Genomic DNA, 25562 nt, shown 5'->3' with positions numbered 1-25562 from the left:
TTACCGGTGACCATGTCCCTGAAATACCAATCACTGTGAGATCATCACCAGACACCGCCTCCTCCTCCAATCACCAGACACCGCCGCCTCCTCCAATCACCAGACACCGCCTCCTCCTCCAATCACCAGACACCGCCTCCTCCTCCAATCACCAGACACCGCCTCCTCCTCCAATCACCAGACACCGCCTCCTCCTCCAATCACCAGACACCGCCTCCTCCTCCAATCACCAGACACCGCCTCCTCCTCCAATCACCAGACACCGCCTCCTCCTCCAATTAACCTAAAGCATAGAGAACATACATATACATATATATATATATATATATACACACACACACACACCCCTTGCCAACTATACCGGCTCCTTTTACTTATTTCAGGTACTTCTATAACGCTGACAATTTACGCTTTACATATATTGTACATTCACATCAGTCCCCGTCTTCAAGGAGCTGACAATCTAATGTCCCCAACACACATTCCTATACTGGAGCCAATCAGACCGGAGCCAAGTAACTTACCAGTTGGGTTGCACCAATACCACTTTTCTAAGACCGAGTACAAGTACCGAGACTTTTTCCAGTACTCACCGATACTGATCATTTCTTTGGATGTCATGTCACAGTTTTCAAAGCACAACATTGGACACTAATATGCGGCACTTACTGATGGGCACTGATGGCTGGCACTTACTGATGGGCACCGATGGCTGGCACTCACTGATGGGCACTGATGGCTGGCACTCACTGATGGGCACTGATGGCTGGCACTCACTGATGGGCACCGATGGCTGGCACTCACTGATGGGCACCGATGGCTGGCACTCACTGATGGGCACCGATGGCTGGCACTCACTGATGGGCACCGATGGCTGGCACTCACTGATGGGCACCGATGACTGGCACTTACTGATGGGCACTGATGACTGGCACTTACTGATGGGCACTGATGACTGGCACTTACTGATGGGCACCGATGGCTGGCACTTACTGATGGGCACCGATGGCTGGCACTTACTGATGGGCACTGATGGCTGGCACTCACTGATGGGCACTGATGGCTGGCACTCACTGATGGGCACTGATGGCTGGCACTCACTGATGGGCACTGATGGCTGGCACTCACTGATGGGCACTGATGGCTGGCACTCACTGATGGGCACTGATGGCTGGCACTCACTGATGGGCACTGATGGCTGGCACTTACTGATGGCTGACACTCACTGATGGGCACTGATGGCTGGCACTCACTGATGGGCACTGATGGCTGGCACTTACTGATGGCTGACACTCACTGATGGGCACTGATTTGCAGCACTTATGTGTACTAATAGGTGGCACTTATGGGCAATGATAGGTGGAACTGTTTGGTAGGCAGTGGCACTGAAAATAATGCAGCACTAAAATATAAAAATCGACAAGACTGATGAGCTGTACACTGCAACGCCCATCTTGATACACCCTGCACTCGGCCTCAGTAAAGTCTAGTCAGAATGCAGCAGCGGACATCTTGGGTGTACCAAGATGGGCGTTGCAGTGTACAGCCTCTGACGGAGACGCGGGCCGTCACTTCCGTTAATGATTCTGATGGCCCGGGTCACCGATGCTGATGGATAGCGTGCGGCTGCGACCCACACCCCTGCCCCATAAGCTTACCTTCCTCCACTGCAAGGACTCTCACTGTGCTAGGACCCAAGCTCCGCCTTCTCCCACCCACTCCACCCGCCCACTGACTTCCGGGATGCAAAGGTATCAGGTGAAGCACTCGGGCAAATACTCGCTATCGGCACTGATATCGATGTAACCCTACTTACCAGCAAGTCATTGTAGTGTGGGAGGAAACCAGAATACCCGGAGGAAACCCACACAGGGAGAACATGCAAACTCCATGCAGGTAATGTTGTGGTTGGGATTCAAAATCGATGACCCCGGTGCTGCCAGGAGGAGGTGCTGACCACTCAGCCACCGTGCTGACCATACTTAACTTAGATCAGCAGATAACTTGGTCCAGAAGCTTCAGCCAACAACAGACATTGTTGTACCAGAACAACCGTACAGCCCCACCAGAAGAGAAGAGGGTTGGAGTATTGTACAGTAGATCAGCCCCCCTGCTCCCCCCTCCCAGCTGTGACATAGCAACTCTGCACCCCCAGCTCCCCACTCTTCCAGCAGTTACTCAGGAACTCCCCCCCCCCGGGCTCCCCACTCCCAGCAGTTACTCAGGAACTCCACACCCCCGGCTCCCCACTCCCAGCAGTTACTCAGGAACTCCACACCCCCGGCTCCCCACTCCCAGCAGTTACTCAGGAACTCCACACCCCCGGCTCCCCACTCCCAGCAGTTACTCAGGAACTCCACACCCCCGGCTCCCCACTCCCAGCAGTTACTCAGGAACTCCCCCCCCCCCCGGGCTCCCCCCTCCCAGCAGTTACTCAGGAACTCCGCACCCCCGGCTCCCCACTCTCCCAGCAGCTCGTTTCCCGCGCTCCCCCTTCTAAGCTGTAATGTAAATAGAGCCGGATCTCCAGGAGAGGAAGAAGAGCTGCTGATAGAATGACTTCTGCAATAGTTGAGAATGAATTGCTCCGCAGTGCCTGCAGCTACAGAGTTCAGTGAGGGATTGTTTTGAAGTTGATTTGCTCTGCTGGGGGAATATGGAAATCCTCCAATTTCCACACCTTGGCCAGAAGTGCACATGAAATCTACGGAAAGGTTTGTTTCTGATGCAGAAGGGCCTTGGCCAATGAAAAGAGATGTGGGCGGAGCTCTTACTTTTCCAAGGCTCTCCTGATCCGATTCTTTTGGGTTGAATTGTAGAAAGATAAAATAAATTACTAATATTATCGGTTGGATCCTCCGGCCACGACAATGGAGTAACCATAGGAGACACGCCTTCGCCTGTGCCACGCTGGTACACCTACCACCAACTACAGAAGGGTATCGGTGCACAGCCAATGAGGAGTCGGCTTACCTCTGCCATTCCCTGGTCGGTCTCAGCTGGTACTTTAGAAGACATTCTGCTTTAACTCCTCGGACGTCCTTCTCTGCCGTCTCCTGCATACAAAACCACATGGGAGACTCTATGGAAGCAGCTCCCCACCGCAGAGCTACAAATCCCAGCATGCACAGCCACTTACCTTCCGAGAGAGGTCAGGGAGAGGCGGGAAGATACGAGGGTGGATGAGGTTCAGCTGGGTCTGAATTCTGTAGGCACTTTGGTTATGGATGGAGGAAACGCTCTCATTCAGGATCAGGTGCTCCGTCCTCGGGCCGAACCTGCCAGGAAAAAAAGAAAAGGGGGCGGGGCTTCTGGTTACATATAATAGATGACAGGAATCTCTAAACTGCGGCCCACCAGGTGTTACGGAACTACACGTCCCATGAGGCATTGCAAAACTGACATTCACAGACCTGACCGGGCATGATGGGAATTGTAGTTCCTGAACAACTGGAGGGCCGTAGTTTGAAGTCCCCTGTAATAGAAGAACAGCTGCTGCACTGCAATGGCATTGGACTGAATCTTTCCTGTGCTAAAAGCCAGTTTAAAAAAGGGAACCCCGCCCCCCCCCATCACCTGTAGCAAAGTCCCCTCCCCCCCCCCCCATGTCTATTCTCAATTCCCTGCAAACTTCAATCTCCACCACATAACCCTTCGAAGCTGCAGAAGCCATATTGAGCCTCCTTTTATTTGCTGTATGGAAGACTTCAGTCACCATCAATCTCCTCTCCTCCTGGGCTGTACTGTCATCGGCCACCTCTTACAAATATTCCCTTTAGACATGCAGCATCCTCTGTGCCCCCCCCCAGTTGGGATTTGGACCTTTTTGTGGAGCACTTTCGGGTTCATACTGCCCAAAGGGAAAATCGGGGGGGCAATTGTTCCTGCAGCACCTCCCATTCACCACCCTGATATCATTAGTCTGAGGCTCCGGGGAGGAGTGGGAGGAGCCTGGGAACCACGGAGCGGGCATCTGATGCCAAATCACACAGCATGTAGTCTTGGAAAAAACAAAAAAAGACTTACCGACATTAAGGCCGTCTAGAGGTCCACAGTAGGTCTTGATGGCCTGCAGGAGCTTCTCCTGTGTTAACAAGGAAAAAAAACAAAAAGAATGACAATACTGACCACACTCCAATCTAACACAGTCACAGAGGGGAAACCTCTTCACAAAGAAGACTAAATCCTCGTACACACGATCGGACTTCAAACTTCTCTGTGGATTTCTGTCCAAAGGGCGTTGGCCGTGAACTTGTTCTGCATACACACGGCAGGACTTTTTAGGTAACAAACACGAACGTACTGACGACAATTGAAAAGAGGACGTTCATTTCTCCGGCGCCACCCTTTGGTCACCTTCTGTATTGTCTGATCTTTTGCATTGGTTCTGATCCTGCGTGTTTGTACTTTGGACTAAAGTCCGATGGTTTTGTGTACACACGATCGGACCAGCCGACGTTGGACTTTTGTTGCCGCCAAGTTTGTCTGTTCGCACAGCCGACATCTGTCCGATGAAAACCAAAAAAAGGTTTGTCCGCTGGAGCGTACACACGGGCGGATGTTGCCTTAAAACAGGTCATTTGCATGTTTGTTGTCAAAAAGTCCGATCGTGTGTACGGGGCCTTAAGGGTGAGCTCCGGCGTGTTCCCACACAGCCCACGTGCAGAGCCCGCGCCAGGAAGTCGGCACTGCGGAGCGCTAATCACAAGCAGTGAGACATTTCCCCATCTCTGCAGCCGCACATCGGGACTACGTCTCACTGCCTGTGATTAGCGCTCCGCAGTGCCGACTTCCTGGCGCGGCCTCGGCACGTGGGTTGTGCGAACACGCCGGAGCTCATCCTTAAAGAAGACATCGAATACTTATCTATCCTGCTGCCCACACCACTAAATGCTGTGCAATCACCCCGCAGAGGCTGCAGGGAGACCGGCACTTCTCCTCAATTCCATCTATTCCCAGAAACGCGTTGGGAGGGGCCGGACATGTGACGTCATCGTGCACGCCGGTGGGAAATCTGGTGACGCTCTCTGGGACAGAGATACTAACATTGTATGCGGCGGCACTGTAAGTGTAATTGGTTAAATAAATAGAAGCAGTTTTTATTCTTCAGACTCCCCGATCGGTGTTTATGTCTTCTGCTGAGCGCAGACATTCAGGAACCAGTGCCGAGTCACCACGACGCTCTGAGGATTCGTAGCTGCGGGGCAGCAAGGTGCGGTTTGTTCTCCTTTTGGGATCATCTCACATGATGAAGTGGAGCGGTGCTTTTTGGCACCATCCCTGCCTGACAATTACTGGCACTGAAGACATTTCTGGTCGTGTTTTAGGTCAGGTTCACATATGCGAGTGTAACAGGGACTGGGGAGGGGCGGGGGGGGTGGGACGATGAGGGGCGTGTTCATTCACCTTTTCATTTTGGGTGAAGTTATAGTGAACCTATCAGAGCTGCACTTACCAGGTTCAGGTGTGCTCCGCCTAGGACAGTGATGGGGAACTTTGGCACCCCAGATGTTTTGGAACTACATTTCCCATGATGCTCAGGCACTCTGCAGTGTAGTGAAGCATCATGGGAAATGTAGTTCCAAAACATCTGGGGGTGCCGAGGTTCTCCATCACTGCTCTAGAGCATGGCTTCCGTTCTGGTATGGAAAGGTTTACAGTTAGAATTGCTCCAGCTTGAACCGATGGAAGTAGGTGGAGCCCAAACCTGCAGAAGATGGAAATGAGGACAGTAGGTACCACTGACTACAGGGATTGTAGGGAGCATCCGAGTCCCGAGCCGATTGGCTGCTGTGCTGCTTAATGATCACAGTGGGTCACCCTCAAGACACGGCACCATATGGAGCACACTTTGCATTCTCTCCATCAACAAAAAAAGTGATCTCTGATTGGACAAGGTGGAGGTTGTGATGTCACCATTCGCCTTTCCACCTTGTCAAAACAGAAACACTTTTCATACATTGAGAGAATACAATCTTACCAAAAGTATTGGGACACCTTTACACACACATGAACTTTAACCTCTCTGCTTACCGGCACTCCCCTCCCCCTTCCTGCCCAGGACAATGTTCAGCTTTCAGCGCTGACGCACTTTGAATGACAATTACTCAGTCATGTAACATTGTACACATAGGACATTTATATCATTTTTATCATTTTTTTTTCAAATAGAGCTTTCTTTTGGTGGTATTTAATCACAGCTGGATTTTTATTTTTTGTTAAACAAACAAAAAAAGATGAAAAATTTTGAAAAAAAAAAAAAAATCATGTTTCATAGTTTGTTATAAAATTTTATAAACAGGTAATTTTTCTAAAAGAAAGTAAAAGAGAACAGATGCGGGACTTTAAATGAGGCACAAGGGGGCAAGAATGTAGATTGGATAAGAATGTGATTTATTCTTGAGATAATACAAAAATTTCACAATTTCATATTTTTACATACATATTAAGGCACATGGCTCTATAATGATGGTTAAAATCATTCAAAAATTGTATAAAAATCGACAAGAAAAACGAATGCAAACATGACATACAGTAGGTAGGAACGTTCATACGCTTGTGATGAATCATTATGTATACAAAACGGTGGATCTGAGCTCTACGTCGTTTCGGGGCCTTATAGCCCCTCATCAGGAGCGTAACCGTTGTATCATCTAAAAGTTAGGGAGATAGCAGTAATGAGTATTATTGAAAACCAAATGGGTAGTGATGGAACAGGACTGAATATTGCTTTCTCACCGGAAACAAGGACTCGCAACATGCATGCGCGAAGACGACACGGCCCCACATGCCGAGCCAGCCCGTGTGCCAGGGTCCGAAGCTGAGGGGGTATGCCTCAGCGGCGCCGCCCACACAAGTGGCCCCCCAGATGGGTCAGTGTGGGGAATGGAAGTGGATGGGTGTTGTGTGTGACCCCGTATGGAGGAAGGAAAGTGATGCACTTCACAACCTGTAAGAGACAAGTGTGGGGGGTGATGTGTAAATAACCAAATATGTGGTAGAAAGCAAAAACATGAAAGCTCAAAAAAACAGCAAAAAAGTGAATATGTAAGTGAGATGAGGGGGGAAGAAAAGAAAGGGAAGAGAAAAGAAAAGGAGGAAGGAGGGAGAAGGAGAAAATGAAAGGGAGGAGTAGTGAAGTGAGGGGAAAGGGAGGAAAGAGAGGGAAGGACAAAAGTGGAGGAGTATGGGAAGAGGGGGGATGGGTCTGGAAAGGGGGGGGGGGGGGGGGGAGAGTGGGAGATAGGTAAGGGGGAAGATGAAAAGAGGAGTAAGAGGGTGAGAGGATAAGGGAAGAGACAGTGTGGCTATCCACTGAAGAGAAAGCTAAAAGAGGTCAGAGAGAAGACTGGAAAGGTGAGAGGTGAAAAGTGAGGAATGGACATACCTGATGTGAGGATGAGGGCGGATCAGCCAAGGGGATGGTGAGGGAAGTGGACAAGTGAGAGCCCATACTGGAAGGGACACTGCGGGGGGCACCGCCGAGGAGGGAACCCCCAACGTCCAGCACCAGCTGCCCAATAGGTGGCCGGGAGGCACCCCGATCCCGCCAGCTAGGACCCCAAGCCGGCCGGTCGTGGGTCTACCTCCAGGCCTGCCGAGCGATGGAGAGTGTAAGACTCAAGCTGCCGTTATATGGCGTCTCAGGACGCCATACAGCCGGCGTGAGATGCGTGACGTCCATGCACAGTGAGAGAGGCCCCGCCCGCCCAGGGTAAGGGCAGCGGGGGGGACCAACCACAGTGTGCATCGCAGCTTCGGACCAAGGCAGTATCGGCCAACAGGACAAGCGGAGGCCTGAGCCGCCATAGCGCATACAGGAGGAGCACCAATGTGACAGGGAACAAAACCGACACTGGGACAACCCACGTTAAACTCGATGAAAAAAAATAACCATGAATGATAGATAAGCTGAATGAATTAATTATAAAATGTACACTTGAGGTGAAGGAAATTAATTATAAAAAAATGGGAAACATATGAGAAAATGGTAATTTTTCTACTTCATTGATTTGCACTGACGGGCACAGATAAGGCGGCACTGATGGGCAGTAAAATGCCACTGATGGGCAGCGCTGTTGATGACGCACAGGTAAGGCGGCACCGATGAGGCACAGGTAAGGCGGCACCGATGAGGCACAGGTAAGGCGGCACCGATGAGGCACAGGTAAGGCGGCACCGATGAGGCACAGGTAAGGCGGCACCGATGAGGCACAGGTAAGGCGGCACCGATGAGGCACAGGTAAGGCGGCACCGATGAGGCACAGGTAAGGCGGCACCGATGAGGCACAGGTAAGGCGGCACCGATGACGCACAGAGAAGGCGGCACTGATGACACACAGGTAAGGCGGCACTGATGACGCACAGAGAAGGCGGCACTGATGACGCACAGAGAAGGCGGCACTGATGAGGCACAGAGAAGGCGGCACTGATGACGCACAGATAAGGCGGCACTGTGGGCACAGGTAGGTGGCAATGGCAGGTGGGCACAGATGAGCATGCGGCAGCTCTCCTTGATCGGGACCGATAACCCTCTGAGAGCCGCTGGTGATCGGCTTTTTTTTTTTTTTTCCTCCTCACTATCATCGCGAGGATAAAAAATAGGCGATTACCGGCTCTGTTTACATCACATGATCAGCTGTCATTGGTTGACAGCTGATCATGTGATAAGGGTTCAGGATCGACCCCTTACTCCGATCTGTGATCAGCCGAATCTCATAGACCCGCTGATCACAGAGCGTGCTGCAGGCTGCTCGGGCACAGGACGACGTCTACTGATGTACTCCCAGCAAAGTAAGTCCGCTCTGTGGCCGTCATTCGGCTATGGCGCAGATCTGAAGGAGTTAATGACCTCCCAGTCTTAGTCCGGAGGGTTCAATATTGAGTTGGCTCCGCCCTTTGCAGCTATAACAGCTTCACCTCTTCTGGGAAGGCCGTCCACAAGGTTTAGGAGGGTGTCGATGGGAATGTTCGATCGTTCTTCTAGATGAAGATATATTTATAGTGCCACCTATATATAGGCACAAAACACACAAGGGGGGAGGGGTTTACTTCCTCATTAAAGCTCATGTGTGTGTAAATGCGGGCGTCCCAATACTTTTGGTGTGTGTTCCCCGATTGGCGCCCATTCCGGCACCGGATGCCACAAGCATGGCACACACATACATTGGTCCAAGCTGGAGAAAGAAATGAAGGAAATACGATCTTCCGGTTCCTATGGGGGGAGATTTCCTAAAACTGGAGCACTCAGAATCTGGTGCAGCTCATCCTGGGAGCCAATCAGCTTCTAACCTCAGCTTGTCCAATGAAGCTTTGACAAAAATCCCTGGAAGCTGATTGGTTCCTATGCAGAGCTGCAGCAGATCCTGTGTGGACCAGTTTTAGTAAATCCCCCTCCCCTCCCCCGATAGGAGATGCTGCATTGTGCACATCCCCCACCACTAGGACACAACAATGGAAATATAAAAATGTGGAGATTTTACCAGCTGAGGAGGTCCGGCCACCACACAGGAAGGAAGTCCGACGTCCCTCAATGTCAGCAGCATGCCTACAGGGGGGCAACACCAGAGATGAGGAAACACTGGGCAAGTCAGAAATGATAGAGATCAGGGATATCCAATCACTGGAACCTCCAGATATTCCAGAACTACAAGTCCCATGAGGCATTGCAAGACTCTGACAGCCACAAGCCTGACACCCAGAGCCAGAGGCATGATGGGACTTGTAGTTCTGCAACAGCTGGAGGTCCGATAATTGCATCTCTCTGATTATAGATGATGAGTCTGTCACCGGCATTAACCCCTCGCCAACCGCCCCATATGGTGACCCGTCCAATGGCAGAGCGATGACCCTTCACCGCCCATCACATGACTTGCCTGATAAACCTCCCACATTGGCCCAATTCATCCGGGTCACAAACAAGGTGTTCAGATGAGACGACTTCAGCCTGCGATGGGAATATACAGAGAGAGCGTTATATATATATATATATTATATTCAACCAATCAGAAGAGGGAATACATCTTACTTGTTCTCATGCATCAGCCTCTGTGTCCCTTCTCCACAATTAAAGAGATACCTACAAGAGAGGAAACACAGAGGACAGGGGACCGATGACATCACAGGGGACCGATGACATCACAGGGGACAGGGGACCGATGACATCACAGAGGACAGGGGACCGATGACATCACAGGGGACAGGGGACCGATGACATCACAGGGGTCAGGGGACCGATGACATCACAGGGGACCGATGACATCACAGGGGACCGATGACATCACAGGGGACCGATGACATCACAGGGGACCGATGACATCACAGGGGACAGGGGACCGATGACATCACAGGGGACCGATGACATCACAGGGGGACCGATGACATCACAGGGGACAGGTGACATCACAGGGGACAGGTGACATCACAGGGGACAGGGGACCGATGACATCACAGGGGACAGGGGACCGATGACATCACAGGGGACAGGGGACCGATGACATCACAGGGGACAGGGGACCGATGACATCACAGGGGACAGGGGACCGATGACATCACAGGGGACCGATGACATCACAGGGGACCGATGACATCACAGGGGACAGGGGACATCACAGGGGACAGGGGACATCACAGGTGACAGGGGACATCACAGGTGACAGGGGACATCACAGGTGACAGGGGACATCACAGGGGACAGGGGACATCACAGGGGACAGGGGACCGATGACATCACAGGGGACAGGGGACCGATGACATCACAGGGGACCGATGACATCACAGGGGACCGATGACATCACAGGGGACAGGGGACCGATGACATCACAGGGGACAGGGGACCGATGACATCACAGGGGACAGGGGACCGATGACATCACAGGGGACAGGGGACCGATGACATCACAACCCTCATCTGCTGCCACTGTGTCCCCAATACCCCACATGTGGCTCCGGAATCACCCCAAATCCCTGAACAGTGTTCCTAAGATGTCGGCCTTCTCTATGGAGATGTAGACTCCTCCTCTCATTAGTTCTCCCCCCACCTTATAGAACCCCAAAGGCCACAGACTGCGCTTCTCTGTGTGACCCCTCCTGACCCCAGCACCCCTCCCCCTCCCCACTGTGACCCCTCCTGCCCCCAGCACCCCTCCCCCTCCCCACTGTGACCCCTCCTGACCCCAGCACCCCTCCCCACTGTGACCCCTCCTGACCCCAACACCCCTCCCCCTCCCCACTGTGACCCCTCCTGCCCCCAACACCCCTCCCCCTCCCCACTGTGACCCCTCCTGCCCCCAGCACCCCTCCCCCTCCCCACTGTGACCCCAACTGCCCCCAGAACCCCTCCCCTTCCCCACTGTGACCCCTCCTGCCCCCAGCACCCCTCCCCCTCCCCACTGTGACCCCTCCTGACCCCAGCACCCCTCCCCACTGTGACCCCTCCTGTCCCCAGAACCCCTCCCCCTCCCCACTGTGACCCCTCCTGACCCCAGCAGCCCTCCCCACTGTGACCCCTCCTGACCCCAGCACCCCTCCCCTTCCCCACTGTGACCCCTCCTGACCCCAGCACCCCTCCCCTCCCCCACTGTGACCCCTCCTGCCCCCAGCACCCCTCCCCTCCCCCGGTGTGGCCCCTCCCCTCCCCCGGTGTGGCCCCTCCCCTCCCCCGGTGTGGCCCCTCCCCCGGTGTGGCCCCTCCCCCGGTATAGCCCCTCCCCCGCTCACCGGTTGTGCTCGGAGAAGAGGTAGAGGGAGGCCCCGGTGTCGCGGCTCCCGGAGGCCCCGGTCTGTACATAGAAGGTGTGGGGCCCGAGGGTTCCGGTCCGGCTCAGCTTCTCCTTGTTCTTGATGTGTCGGAGGGTCTCTCGGGGCGCTGAAGGCCCGAGCCTCGGCCTGGGACATGATAAGAGGCCGGCACAGGCGCCTCCACAGCAGGTCACAGATCCCCATACAGCCCGGAGACTGGCCGTCCAATCAGGACCCGGCACCCAACCAATCAGGACCCGGCCCTCCGTGTGACTGACAGGCAGCTCCCCAATCAGAGCCCAGCATCCCGACTGACAGCCAATGGGAGGGCGGCGATCCGGGAACCTGGCAACAATCTTCCAATCAGAGTAAAGTCTTCGGAACTTTTATCCCATCGCAACTCACTTCCTCTACTAATACCCCGCCCCTTTTGGTTCCCCGTCGAAATCTGTTCCCCCTGTCTCTCGGCGGAGATCGGAACTCCGCCTCTCCAGCCCTCTGCACTGCCGCTCCTCCTACATCCTTCTACCGTCCCCGCCCCCGTGCGCGTCCCCGTGCGCGTCCCCTGTACAATGTTATTAGTCCATCCACACAAATATATATGTATATATTATCACTCCTATATATGTATATATTATCACTCCTATATATGTATATATTATCACTCCTATATATGTATATATTATCACTCCTATATATGTATATATTATCACTCCTATATATGTATATATTATCACTCCTTATATATGTATATATTATCACTCCTTATATATGTATATATTATCACTCCTATATATGTATATATTATCACTCCTATATATGTATATATTATCACTCCTATATATGTATATATTATCACTCCTATATATGTATATATTATCACTCCTTATATATGTATATATTATCACTCCTTATATATGTATATATTATCACTCCTATATATGTATATATTATCACTCCTATATATGTATATATTATCACTCCTTATATATGTATATATTATCACTCCTATATATGTATATATTATCACTCCTATATATGTATATATTATCACTCCTTATATATGTATATATTATCACTCCTATATATGTATATATTATCACTCCTTATATATGTATATATTTTCACTCCTATATATGTATATATTTTCACTCCTTATAAAATATATATCTGGTACAATATTATTACTCCTTACATATAGATATATATAATATATCTATATGTGTGTGTGTATGCGTGTGTGTATGTATATAGATATATATATATATATATACATACACACACATATAGATTATTTATATATATATATATAGAGAGAGAGAGAGAGAGATTTATCTATATAGATATCTATATCTATCTATCTATATATATATATAAACTATACACACGTCATCATTATTATCCCGCCTATTATTTAATATTATTTATTGAACACTGGAAATTCTCCCCACAGTCCCTATTATTATTATTATTATTACTACCACCTATTATATATCTATCAGTATACACGTCATCATTATCATCTCTTCCTATTATTTTATCTAATTTTTTATTGCCCCTCCTATTATTTTATTTATTATTACACCTCCTATTATTTTATATTCATTGTTAATCTTTCTATTATTTTATATTATTGTTACCCCTCCTATTCATTTTATCTAATTTATTATTACCCCCTCCCAGTGGCAGATGGTGCTGAAAATTTTTGGGGGGGTGCAAACAAACTGAAAAAATCTGAAAAAAAAAATCTTTAAACGCAGCCACTGTGCACATCTGTTTCTCTGACTGCTCTACTCTTTGTATCGATCATCCTCACTCTTCTTTTTTACCCCAGACCCTTTCTATCCAGGGGGAACGGATTCTGGTAACAAGCTGACTGTGTGTTAAATTTGGTGTTATTGCTCTTACTTTCTCATTCTGGTCACTGGAAGTTCAACATGGCACCCCATGGCTAGGGATGAGCCGAACACCCCCCGGTTTTGTTCGCATCCAGAACATGCGAACAGGCAAACAATTAGTGTGAACACCGTTAAAGTCTATGGGACACGAACATGAATAATCAAAAGTGCTCATTTTAAAGGCTTATATGTAAGTTATTGTCATAAGAAGTGTTTGGGGACCCGGGTCCTGACACTGGGGACATGTATCAATGCAAAAAAAAGTTATAAAACTGACGTTTTTTCGGGAGCAGTGATTTTAATAATGCTTAAAGTGAAACAATAAAAGTGTAATATCCCTTTAAATTTCGTACCTGGGGGGTGTCTATAGTATGCCTGTAAAGTGGCGCATGTTTCCTGTGTTTAGAACAGTCTGACAGCAAAATGACATTTCTAAAGGAAAAAAAGTCATGTAAAACTACTATCGCTAGCGCCGGCTATAATGAATTGTCGGTCCGGCAATACACATAAAAGTTTATTGCTAAAAACGGCATGGAATTTCCCCACAGGGGAACCCCGAACCAAAAATTTAAAAAAAATGGTGTGGGGTCCCCCCAAAAATCCATTCCAGACCCTTATCCGAGCACGCAACCTGGCAGGCCGCAGGAAAAGAGGGGGGACGCTTCGGTTCTTCTGACACTTCTTATATAACGGAGGGCGGGGCGTGTCCCCGCCCCCTCTGACAACACGGGGAAAGCCATAGGAAAGTCCCAGGAAGTCCCTGTGCGTCACCGGGTGGCCCCACCCTTCGTTATGTAAGAAGTGTCAGAAGAACCGAAGCGTCACGCGGCGGAAGACTCCCACTGAGGCGGATCATGCAGACGGAGCGGAGAAGAAGCCGCAGGAAGATGCAGGACGAGAAGAGCGGAGGAAGAAGAAGATGGAGGAAGAAGAAGATGGAGGAAGAAGAAAATGAACACCGAAGGAAGACCAGAAGAAAGAAGATGGAAGAATAAGCGGAAAGAAGAAGAAACTAATAAAGGACTTGTCAAAAACCGTCTCATGCGTTTAACCTTTTTGACACTTTTTTTGTGAAATGGTAGTGGTACATTTTTACCCCATTACCAATTCACACGAGGGGGTGGGATCTGGGGGTCCCCTTGTTAAAGGGTGCTTCCAGATTCCGCTAAGCCCCCCGCCCGCAGACCCCCACAACTACCGGGCAAGGCTTGTGGGGATGAGGTCCTTCTCCCCAAAGCACCCTCCCAATGTTGAGGGCATGTGGCCTGGTATGGTTAAGGAGGGGGGGCGCTCTCTCGTTCCCCCCTCTTTTCCTGCGGCCTGCCAGGTTGCGTGCTCGGATAAGGGTCTGGTATGGATTTATGGGGGGACCCCGCGCCTTTTTTTTTATTTTGGAGCAGGGTTCCCCTTAATATCCATACCAGACCTGAAGGGCCTGGTATGGAATTTAGGGGGACCCCCACGCAGTTTTTTTTTTAAATTTTGGTTCGGGGTTCCCTTGTGGGGAAACTCCATGCCGTTTTTATCAATGAACTTTTATGTGTATTGCCGGACCGACAATTCATTATAGCTGGCGCTAGCGATAGTAATTTTACATGACTTTTTACCTTTAGAAATGTCATTTTGCTGTCAGACTGTTCTAATTACGAGAAACATGCCCCCCTTTACAGGCATACTATAGACACATACTATAGAAGCCTGAGGAGCCGAGCGGACACAGGGGCCACAGCCGCCACCACAGAAGAGGAGGAAACCCGTCACTCGGTAAGTGCCACTAGACCAGCCGCGTGCGGGGGGGGGATTGGTTAGTGAAGTAACAGCCGAGTTGGGGGACGCGCCTGGCTGCATTTGATGGGCACAAATGGCTGCATATGAATGGCAGAAGTGGCTGTGTATGAGGGGCACAAGTGGCTGCATATGAGGGGCACAAGTGGCTGTGTATGAGGGGCACAGTGGCTGCATTTGATAGGCTGCAATTGATTGGGGGGGGGGGGGGCTGGGGTGGTTTCAGTATTTTTCAGTTTGTTTGCGCCCCCCCAAAATTTTTGAGCACCAACCGCCACTGTCACAGACACTGCTCTATAATTTTCCTTGACCTCCCTTTTATGTATTTTGCAGGGCTGTGTACAGACAGATTTGTGTAAGCGGAGGCTCCATGTGTCAGGCTGCTGTTTTCGTTCCTGAACAGATTGAACAGCCCTTCACATTATGTACATCATGCAGTGTGGATGATCATATTGATGAGGAATGTCTTCTATACAAAGCCTTGGCCCCTCCCACAGGCACAGCTCTATATTTTTCCTGGACCTGCCATTGATATACACAGTGCTATCATGGATTGGGCCCGCCCCCCTTCAGCAGAGCAGGCTAGGGGCGGGGCTGGAGGCGGTGCTGCCGGAAGTGATGCGGTCGAACTTCTGCACGAGTCAAGGTTTTATTTTAGCACACCGGCAGCCCCAGACCATGACACTCCCACCACCATGCTTGACTGTAGACAAGACACACTTGTCTTTGTCCTCCTCACCTGGTTGCCCCCACACACGCTTGTCACCATCTGAACCAAATACGTTTATCTTGGTCTCATCAGACCACAGGACATGGTTCCAGTAATCCATGTCCTTAGTCTGCTTGTCTTCAGCAAACTGTTTGTGGACTTTCTTGTCCATCATCTTTAGAAGAGGCTTCCTTCTGGGATGACAGCCATGCAGACCAATTTGATGCAGTGTGCGGCGTATGGTCTGATCACTGACAGGCTGACCCCCCCACCCCTTCAACCTCTGCAGCAATGCTGGCAGCACTCATACCTCTATTTCCAAAAGACAACCTCTGGATATGATGCTGATCACGTGTACTCGACCTCTTTGGTGGACCATGGCGAGGCTGTTCTGAGGGGAACCTGTCCTGTTATACCGCTGTATGGTCTTGGCCACCGTGCTGCAGCTCAGTTTTAGGGTCTTGGCAATCTTCTTATAGCCTAGGCCATCTTTATGTAGAGCAACAATTCTTTTTTCCAGATCCTCCCTCAGAGAGTTCTTTCCATGAGGTGCCATGTTGTACTTCCAGTGACCAGTATGAGAGAGTGAGAGCGATAACACCAAATTTAACACACAGTCAGCTTGCTACCAGAATCCGCTTCCCCTGGACAGAAAGGGTCTGGGGTAAAAAAGAAGAGTGAGGATGATCGATACAAAGAGTAGAGCAGTCAGAGAAACAGATGTGCACAGTGGCTGCGTTTAAAGATTTTTTTTTTCAGATTTTTTCAGTTTGTTTGCACCCCCCCCAAAAAATTTTCAGCACCATCTGCCACTGGGAGGGGGGTAATAATAAATTAGATAAAATGAATAGGAGGTGTAACAATAATATAAAATAATAGAAAGATTAACAATGAATATAAAATGATAGGAGGTGTAATAATAAATAAAATAATAGGAGGGGCAATAAAAAATTAGATAAAATAATAGGAAGAGATGATAATGATGACGTGTATACTGATAGATATATAATAGGTGGTAGTAATAATAATAATAATAATAGGGACTGTGGGGAGAATTTCCAGTGTTCAATAAATAATATTAAATAATAGGCGGGATAATAATGATGACGTGTGTATAGTTTATATATATAGATAGATAGATAGATATAGATATCTATATAGATAAATCTCTCTCTCTCTCTCTCTCTCTCTATATATATATATATAAATAATCTATATGTGTGTGTGTGTATGTATATATATATATATATATATATATATATCTATATATCTAGATATATAGATATATATATCTAGATATATATATCTATATATATCTAGATATATATATCTATATATATAGATATATATATATATATCTATATACATACACACACACTATAGATATATTATATATATATATATATGTAAGGAGTAATAATATTGTACCAGATATATATTTTATAAGGAGTGAAAATATATACATATATAGGAGTGAAAATTTATACATATATAGGAGTGATAATATATACATATATAGGAGTGATAATATATACATATATAGGAGTGATAATATATACATATATAGGAGTGATAATATATACATATATAGGAGTGATAATATATACATATATAGGAGTGATAATATATACATATATATTTGTGTGGATGGACTAATAACATTGTACAGGGGATCGCACGGGGGCGGGGACAGTAGAAGGATGTTTAGCATTCGGGGAGGAGTGGCAGTGCAGAGGGCTGGAGAGGCGGAGTTCCGATCTCCGCCGAGAGACAGGGGGAACAGATTTCGACGGGGAAGCATTCTCGGCACAACACCGGGACCCAGGGAATGATGGGACTTGTAGTTCTCTGGGGGAATGATGGGACTTGTAGTTCTCTGGGGGGGAAAGATGGGACTTGTAGTTCTCTGGGGGAATGATGGGACTTGTAATTCTCTGGGGGGGGGGGGGGAATGATGGGACTTGTAGTTCTCGAGGGGGGGGATGATGGGACTTGTAGTTCTCTTGGATCTGGAGGAATGATGGGACTTGTAGTTCCGATATGAATGGGGATCATTGGAACTCTAGGGGTACGACTTGTCATGTGACTTTGAAGTCTCACAAGTGTGAAAGGGGCCTTAGAACCACTTGAAGTCATGAAAAGGTTGTATATTTTTGCATTCTATTTGTATTTCTTGTATTTGTGGTATACATATATATATATATATCCTTTAGTGAGGTGTCAGAGTTGTGATCTGGTAGTTGTATGTTGTAATGGACATAGAGAGACACACGTGTTCAGTAGCGGTGTGTTCTGAGGAGAAGACGAGGTCACATGACATCACCACTTCCTCCTTTCACCTTCACTTCCTGTGTGCATCGCTCTCTTCCTTATGTGCCAATACACAGGAGGCAGACAGGCAGGGGGAAGGGATTTCCTGCTGCACACACTGCTATACGGAGCCGTGTCACACGTTGGATTCCTCCTGAGAGTGATGGATCATACAATACAGTGGCGTTGCTATGGGGGGGGGGGGGCCGCACCAGGTGACACCCGCCAGAGGGTCACCTGACACCGGGGCCGCCGCTAAACACTGTACTGTATTGCTTTGTATTACTGTATTGTAGCGGAGCGGTGGGAGTACGGCATCCAGCCATGAGGGGGAGACTGCCTGTAACACTCCTCACTCACTCTAATATCCCCAAGTGAGGCATGATATGTACAGTAAGTTACTCAGCACACTGCACAATGTCACTACATAGAGTTATAACCTGCCCTGTACCACCCCAACCTGCCCTGTACCACCCCAACCTGCCCTGTACCACCCCAACCTGCCCTGTACCACCCCCATCCTGCCTATACCACCCCTGCCTGCCCTGTGCCACCCCGACCTGCCCTGTACCACCCGGCCTGCCCTGTACCACTCCGGCCTGCCCTCTACCACCCCAGCCTGCCCTGTACCACCCCGGCCTGCCCTGTACCACCCCGGCCTGCCCTGTACCACTCCGGCCTGCCCTGTACCACCCTGGCCTGCTCTGTACCACCCCGGCCTGCCCTGTACCACCCCAGCCTGCCCTGCGCCACCCCAACCTGCCCAATACCACCCCAACCTGCCCTGTACCACTCCGGCCTGCCCTGTCCCACCCCAACCTGCCCTGTACCACCTCAACATGCCCTATACCACCTTAACCTGCCTTGTACCACCCTGGCCTGCCCTGTGCCACCCCAACCTGCCCTGTACTACCCCAACATGCCCTATACCACCCCAGCCTGCCCTGCGCCACCCCAACCTGCCCAATACCACCCCAAGCTGCCCTGTACCACTCCGGCCTGCCCTGTCCCACCTTAACCTGCCCTGTACCACCCCAGCCTGCCCTGTGCCACCCTAACCTGCCCAATACCGCCCCAACCTGCCCTGTGCCACCCCAACCTGCCCTGTGCCACCCCAACCTGCCCTATACCACCCCAACCTGCCACTATACCACCCTATACTATCATTTACAGGGGCTGGTTTGGGGTGCGCCTCGTGACCGTGCTCTGCCTGCATGATGCTGGACAGCCTAGACAGGAGGGGGGGTGACACCAGATTTTACTGCACCAGGTGACACCAACCCTAGTGACTCCACTGATACAACATACACTTAGTTATGAGGACTTGATCAGGGTTTCTTCTACTTGTTATCACTGACAAAGCAAAGACTTTATTATAAAAAAGGGGGCGGGGTTGTGTGAGAAGACGTTGTGGTGATTTACATGACACGGGGAAGTTGGGATGTTCTGAGGTATTTTTTATGTCGGGATAGCGATTTAATGGTGAATTGTGTGTCTCCGCCCCTCCAGGTGATCTCTTGTCCCGTACATTGTGTGTCTCCGCCCCTCCAGGTGATCTCTTGTCCCGTACATTGTGTCTCCCGCCCCTCCAGGTGATCTCTTGTCCCGTACATTGTGTCTCCGCCCCTCCAGGTGATCTCTTGTCCCGTACATTGTGTGTCTCCGCCCCTCCAGGTGATCTCTTGTCCCGTACATTGTGTCTCCGCCCCTCCAGGTGATCTCTTGTCCCATACATTGTGTCTCCGCCCCTCCAGGTGATCTCTTGTCCCGTACATTGTGTGTCTCCGCCCCTCTAGGTGATCTCTTGTCCCGTACATTGTGTGTCTCCGCCCTCCAGGTGATCTCTTGTCCGTACATTGTGTCTCCGCCCCTCCAGGTGATCTCTTGTCCCATACATTGTGTCTCCGCCCCTCCAGGTGATCTCTTGCCCCGTACATTGTGTGTCTCCGCCCCTCCAGGTGATCTCTTGTCCCTTTACACTGTGTGTCTCCGCCCCTCCAGGTGATCTCTTGTCCCTTACACTGTGTGTCTCCGCCCCTCCAGGTGATCTCTTGTCCCTTTACACTGTGTGTCTCCGCCCCTCCAGGTGATCTCTTGTCCCGTACATTGTGTGTCTCCGCCCCTCTAGGTGATCTCTTGTCCCGTACATTGTGTGTCTCCGCCCTCCAGGTGATCTCTTGTCTCTTTACACTGTGTCTCCCGCCCCTCCAGGTGATCTCTTGTCCCTTTACACTGTGTGTCTCCGCCCCTCCAGGTGATCTCTTGTCCCTTACACTGTGTGTCTCCGCCCCTCCAGGTGATCTCTTGTTCCTGTACATTGTGTGTCTCCGCCCCCTCCAGGTGATCTCTTGTCCTGTACATTGTGTGTCTCCACCCCTCCAGGTGATCTCTTGTCCCTTTACACTGTGTGTCTCCGCCCCTCTAGGTGATCTCTTGTCCCTTTACACTGTGTGTCTCCGCCCCTCCAGGTGATCTCTTGTCCCTTACACTGTGTGTCTCCGCCCCTCCATGATGACGTCTCCACTAAAGTTTCTCTTCTCTTCTCCCCTGCAGGTGGTAAACTTGCAGTACAGTGAAGTCAGGACCGTGTCATGCTCACCGGCCGTCACATGGTGCGGGACGTCAGCTGCAAAAACTGCAACAGCAAGCTGGGCTGGATCTACGAATTTGCCACGGAGGACAGCCAGCGCTACAAAGAGGGGGCGTGTCATCTTGGAGCGCGCTCTGGTGCGGGAGAGTGAAGGCTTCGAGGAACACGTCCCGTCCGACAATTCCTGAACTCCATCATTCTTTTATTTCCAAGTTAAACTCTCTACGACGTCTTTACATACAATGTTACCTTCGTCTCCGAGTCGCATTGATAAGATGGAGGAACTGAGAAAGACCTGCTCAATTATTCACGTTTTAAGTTATCTGCCACCTCCAGCAAATCTTTCTACGAATGCTGACAGTTTGATTTCACCCCAATAACCCCCCCGAGGGGGAGGGGGGCCCTCACCCCCTCTCTGCCAATCTGGCAAATGCCTTATATTATCGATTGTTTGTTCTGATTCTGGACACTCCGTAATTCAGAAATATTAGGGGTGCACCGAATGGAAATTTGAGTGCCGAAACTGAAAATGACATTTTTTAAAAATATTCATATTTTTATATACAATTGTATTATATCTGAATTATTACATTTAATTGAGGATATTAATTAATATGAATTTATTGTTGGCCATTATTGGCATCTTTTAGTGCAAAAAAAGCTCAGGAAAATGCAAGTCTCTGACCCTCTCTTGTATCATGTCCTCACTCTCTGACCGTCTCTTGTATCATGTCCTCACTCTCTGACCGTCTCTTGTATCATGTCCTCACTCTCTGACCCTCTCTTGTATCATGTCCTCACTCTCTGACCGTCTCTTGTATCATGTCCTCACTCTCTGACCGTCTCTTGTATCATGTCCTCACTCTCTGACCGTCTCTTGTATCATGTCCTCACTCTCTGACCGTCTCTTGTATCATGTCCTCAGTCTGACCATCTCTTGTATCATGTCCTCACTCTCTGACCATCTCTTATATCATGTCCTCACTCTCTGACCGTCTCTTGTATCATGTCCTCACTCTCTGACCGTCTCTTGTATCATGTCCTCACTCTCTGACCGTCTCTTGTATCATGTCCTCAGTCTCTGACTGTCTCTTGTATCATGTCTGCAGCCTTAGGCCTCATGTACACTGCTGTTGGTAAACGATTGTTCAGAGGTAGTTGGTTGCTTTTTTTCAGCTGCCCCTGAACTCCTCCAATGTTCTCTTATGTGTACACAGGTTTGTTTAATGTCGTTTTTAGGCAGTTGCGTTTAGAGGCTTTTCTTTGAAGACAAAAAAAAATTTTAGACGCCGAAGTTTCCGACGTTTCAGACACTAAACGTGGTAGCTCGCGTGCCGTTTACAGGCTTATTTTTTTTTTAATATTTAAAAAAAAAAAAAAAAATTAATTTTTGCCTAACGCTTCTAAACGTAAACGCAGAAAAACGGATGTTTTAAACGCGGGTTTACTATCTGTCAAGTTAAATCATTCAGGAGAGGTTGTAAAAATGTCCCGTGTACATGAAGCCTATCAGTGTCCGGATCACACAGAGCGCCGATCTCCCGCTGTGTCCCGCGGCTGGGTTGGAATTCCTCGGGTTGCAGTAACAAAGCCCCGCCTCCTATGATGGACGTCACACTGCTTCAATTTCCCGCCACTGGATCAGTGTGCCGTCTATCACAGGGGGCTGCCGAACGATTTAGCTCAGTGACACAGAGAGAGATCGCCGCTCTGCGTGACAAGGAGGGAGGGGAGGGCTCTGACTGGGGATGACACCCCCGCCATGTGCGCCCCCCCCCGCCATGTGCGCCCCCCAGGGCGGACCACCCTGTTTTCGGTGCCATTATTGGCACATTTTTTCTTTCGGCCCGAATGTAAAAAAAACACCATTTTCAAACAATGTGTTTCAGCGGCCAAAAATTGGGTCCGCCTCTAAAATGTCACTGTCATACCCTCTGCACTTCTCTCCTGTACATACAGTATCTGACAAAAGTAAGTACACCCCTCAGTGACATTTGTGTAAATCTTTTCTTCTCTCTTTTCATGTGACAACACTGAAGAAATGACACTTGTCTACAATGTAAAGTAGTGAGTGTACAGCTTGTATAACAGTGTAAATTTGCTGTCCCCTCAAAATAACTCAACACACAGCCATTAATGTCTAAACCGCTGGCAACAAAAGTCAGTACAACCCCTAAGTGAAAATCTCCAAATTGGGGCCCAATTAGCCATTTTCCCTCCCCGGTGTCATGTGACTCGTTAGTGTTACAAGGTCTCAGGTGTGAATGGGGAGCAGGTGTGTTAAATTAGGTGCCCCCTCAATATAACTCAACATACAGCCATTAGGGTAAAGGTGATGGACTGGCCAAGCATGTCTCCAGACCTAAACCCTATTGATCATCTGTGGGACATCCTCAAACGGAAGGTGGAGGAGCGCAAGGTCTCTAACATCCCCCAGCTCTGTGATGTCATCATGGAGGAGGGGAAGAGGACTCCAGTGACAACCTGTGAAGCTCTGGTGACCTCCATGCCCAAGAGGGTTAAGGCAGTGCTGGAAAATAATGGTGGCCACACAAAATATTGACACTTTGGGCCCAATTTGGAGATTTTCACTTAGGGGTGTACTGACTTTTGTTGCCAGCGGTTTAGACATTAATGGCTGTGTGTTGAGTTATTTTGAAGGGGACAGCAAATTTACACTGTTATACAAGCTGTACACTCACTACTTTACATTGTAGACAAGTGTCATTTCTTCAGTGTTGTCACATGAAAAGATACAAGAAAAGATTTACACAAATGTCACTGAGGGGTGTACTTATTTTTGTCAGATACTGTATATATACTGTACACTCACCGGCCACTTTATTATTTCCCCCTTGCTAGTAGCGGGCCGGACCCCCTTTTTTTAGATCCCCCATATAAATCCGGGGTACGGTACCCCACACATCACGGGGTGCTTCATAGATCTCCCTATAAATCCTGTGCTGGACCGACACCAATTATTCCCATCACCATGACGATGATAAACGATTATTGATTGAATGGATTCTATGATGAAATATTGGAAATCAAACTATTTTGTTTTTTACTTCTAAATACCCCCCTCCCCCCCAGTGATCATTACACCCCCCTCCCCCCCAGTGATCATTACACCCCCTTTCCCCCCAGTGATCATTACACCCCCCTCCCCCCAGTGATCATTACACCCCCCCTCCCCCCAGTGATCATTACACCCCCTCCCCCCAGTGATCATTACACCCCCTCCCCCCAGTGATCATTACACCCCCTCCTCCCCAGTGATCATTACACCCCCCCTCCCCCCAGTGATCATTACACCCCCCCTCCCCCCAGTGATCATTACACCCCCTCCCCCCCCCAGTGATCATTACACCCCCTCCCCCCAGTGATCATTACACCCCCCTCCCCCCAGTGATCATTACACCCCCCCTCCCCCCAGTGATCATTACACCCCCTCCTCCCCCCAGTGATCATTACACCCCCCCTCCCCCCCAGTGATCATTACACCCCCCCCTCCCCCCAGTGATCATTACACCCCCCCCTCCCCCCCAGTGATCATTACACCCCCCCTCCTCCCAGTGATCATTACACCCCCCCTCCCCCCCAGTGATCATTACACCCCCCCTCCCCCAGTGATCATTACACCCCCCTCCTCCCCCCAGTGATCATTACACCCCCCCTCCCCCCCAGTGATCATTACACCCCCCCCTCCCCCCCAGTGATCATTACACCCCCCCTCCCCCCCCAGTGATCATTACACCCCCCTCCCCCCAGTGATCATTACACCCCCCTCCCCCCCAGTGATCATTACACCCCCCCTCCCCCCAGTGATCATTACACCCCCCCTCCCCCCAGTGATCATTACACCCCCTCCCCCCAGTGATCATTACACCCCCTCCCCCCAGTGATCATTACACCCCCCTCCCCCAGTGATCATTACACCCCCCTCCCCCCAGTGATCATTACACCCCCCCTCCCCCCCAGTGATCATTACACCCCCCTCCCCCCCACAGATGTAGCTTTCTTATGGGGGGTGTAATAAAGTGACATTTATTATATGGAGGGGTGATTGATAGTTCTATTGACAATCAGAGGTGTGTATGGTGAGGAATGGTCGGGTAATGGATATATACTATATACCAGAAATAGGTGACCCCCCCTCCCCTCCCCCCTCCCAATCACTGATATATGAGAGTAATTGTACCCTCCCCCCACCAATATAAATCATAGAAATAATGGGGTACGGGGCGCATTAATATCCAATCCTCCAATCCAAAATTGATCAATAAATTAAACAACTCATCATCGTTCACAACATATTTACCCCCCCCCCCCACTATTAATATTGGGGTGATATATATAATTATTATTGTAGTGATCTATATACACATCAGGAGTCCACTGCTGCCTGATGTCATCACTGGACTCCTCCCCCTACTGCCTTATATGGGCTTGTTTACTCCTTATATGCAAATGAGGCAGCTGGCTGGGGCTGCGTCGCCATGACAATAACTGACATGACTGCACTGGACCT

The 25562-nt window shown here is 49.6% G+C and overlaps 2 protein-coding genes across 2 annotated transcripts in view; both read right to left on the bottom strand.

The window, feature by feature from the left end:
- Positions 1-25562, bottom strand: part of CEP70 (centrosomal protein 70) — a 280741-nt gene that overhangs the window by 89244 nt on the left and 165935 nt on the right. The window lies entirely within an intron of this gene.
- LOC141148100 (zinc phosphodiesterase ELAC protein 2-like) overlaps positions 6371-25562 on the bottom strand; it is a 25935-nt gene continuing 6743 nt past the window's right edge. The window contains exons 2-7 of the mRNA XM_073635251.1: positions 11719-11886; positions 10028-10078; positions 9876-9946; positions 9483-9547; positions 6739-6949; positions 6371-6653 (exon numbers count right to left, since the gene is read on the bottom strand). Coding sequence (XP_073491352.1) covers positions 6836-6949; positions 9483-9547; positions 9876-9946; positions 10028-10078; positions 11719-11886 — 469 coding nt within the window. The 3' untranslated portion in view covers positions 6371-6653; positions 6739-6835. The remainder of the gene's footprint in view (positions 6654-6738; positions 6950-9482; positions 9548-9875; positions 9947-10027; positions 10079-11718; positions 11887-25562) is intronic.

The sequence above is a fragment of the Aquarana catesbeiana genome, linkage group LG06 (assembly GCF_042186555.1).
Source record: "Aquarana catesbeiana isolate 2022-GZ linkage group LG06, ASM4218655v1, whole genome shotgun sequence".
NCBI classification, from domain to species: domain Eukaryota; kingdom Metazoa; phylum Chordata; class Amphibia; order Anura; family Ranidae; genus Aquarana; species Aquarana catesbeiana.
This window is presented reverse-complemented; position numbering and strand designations above follow the sequence as displayed.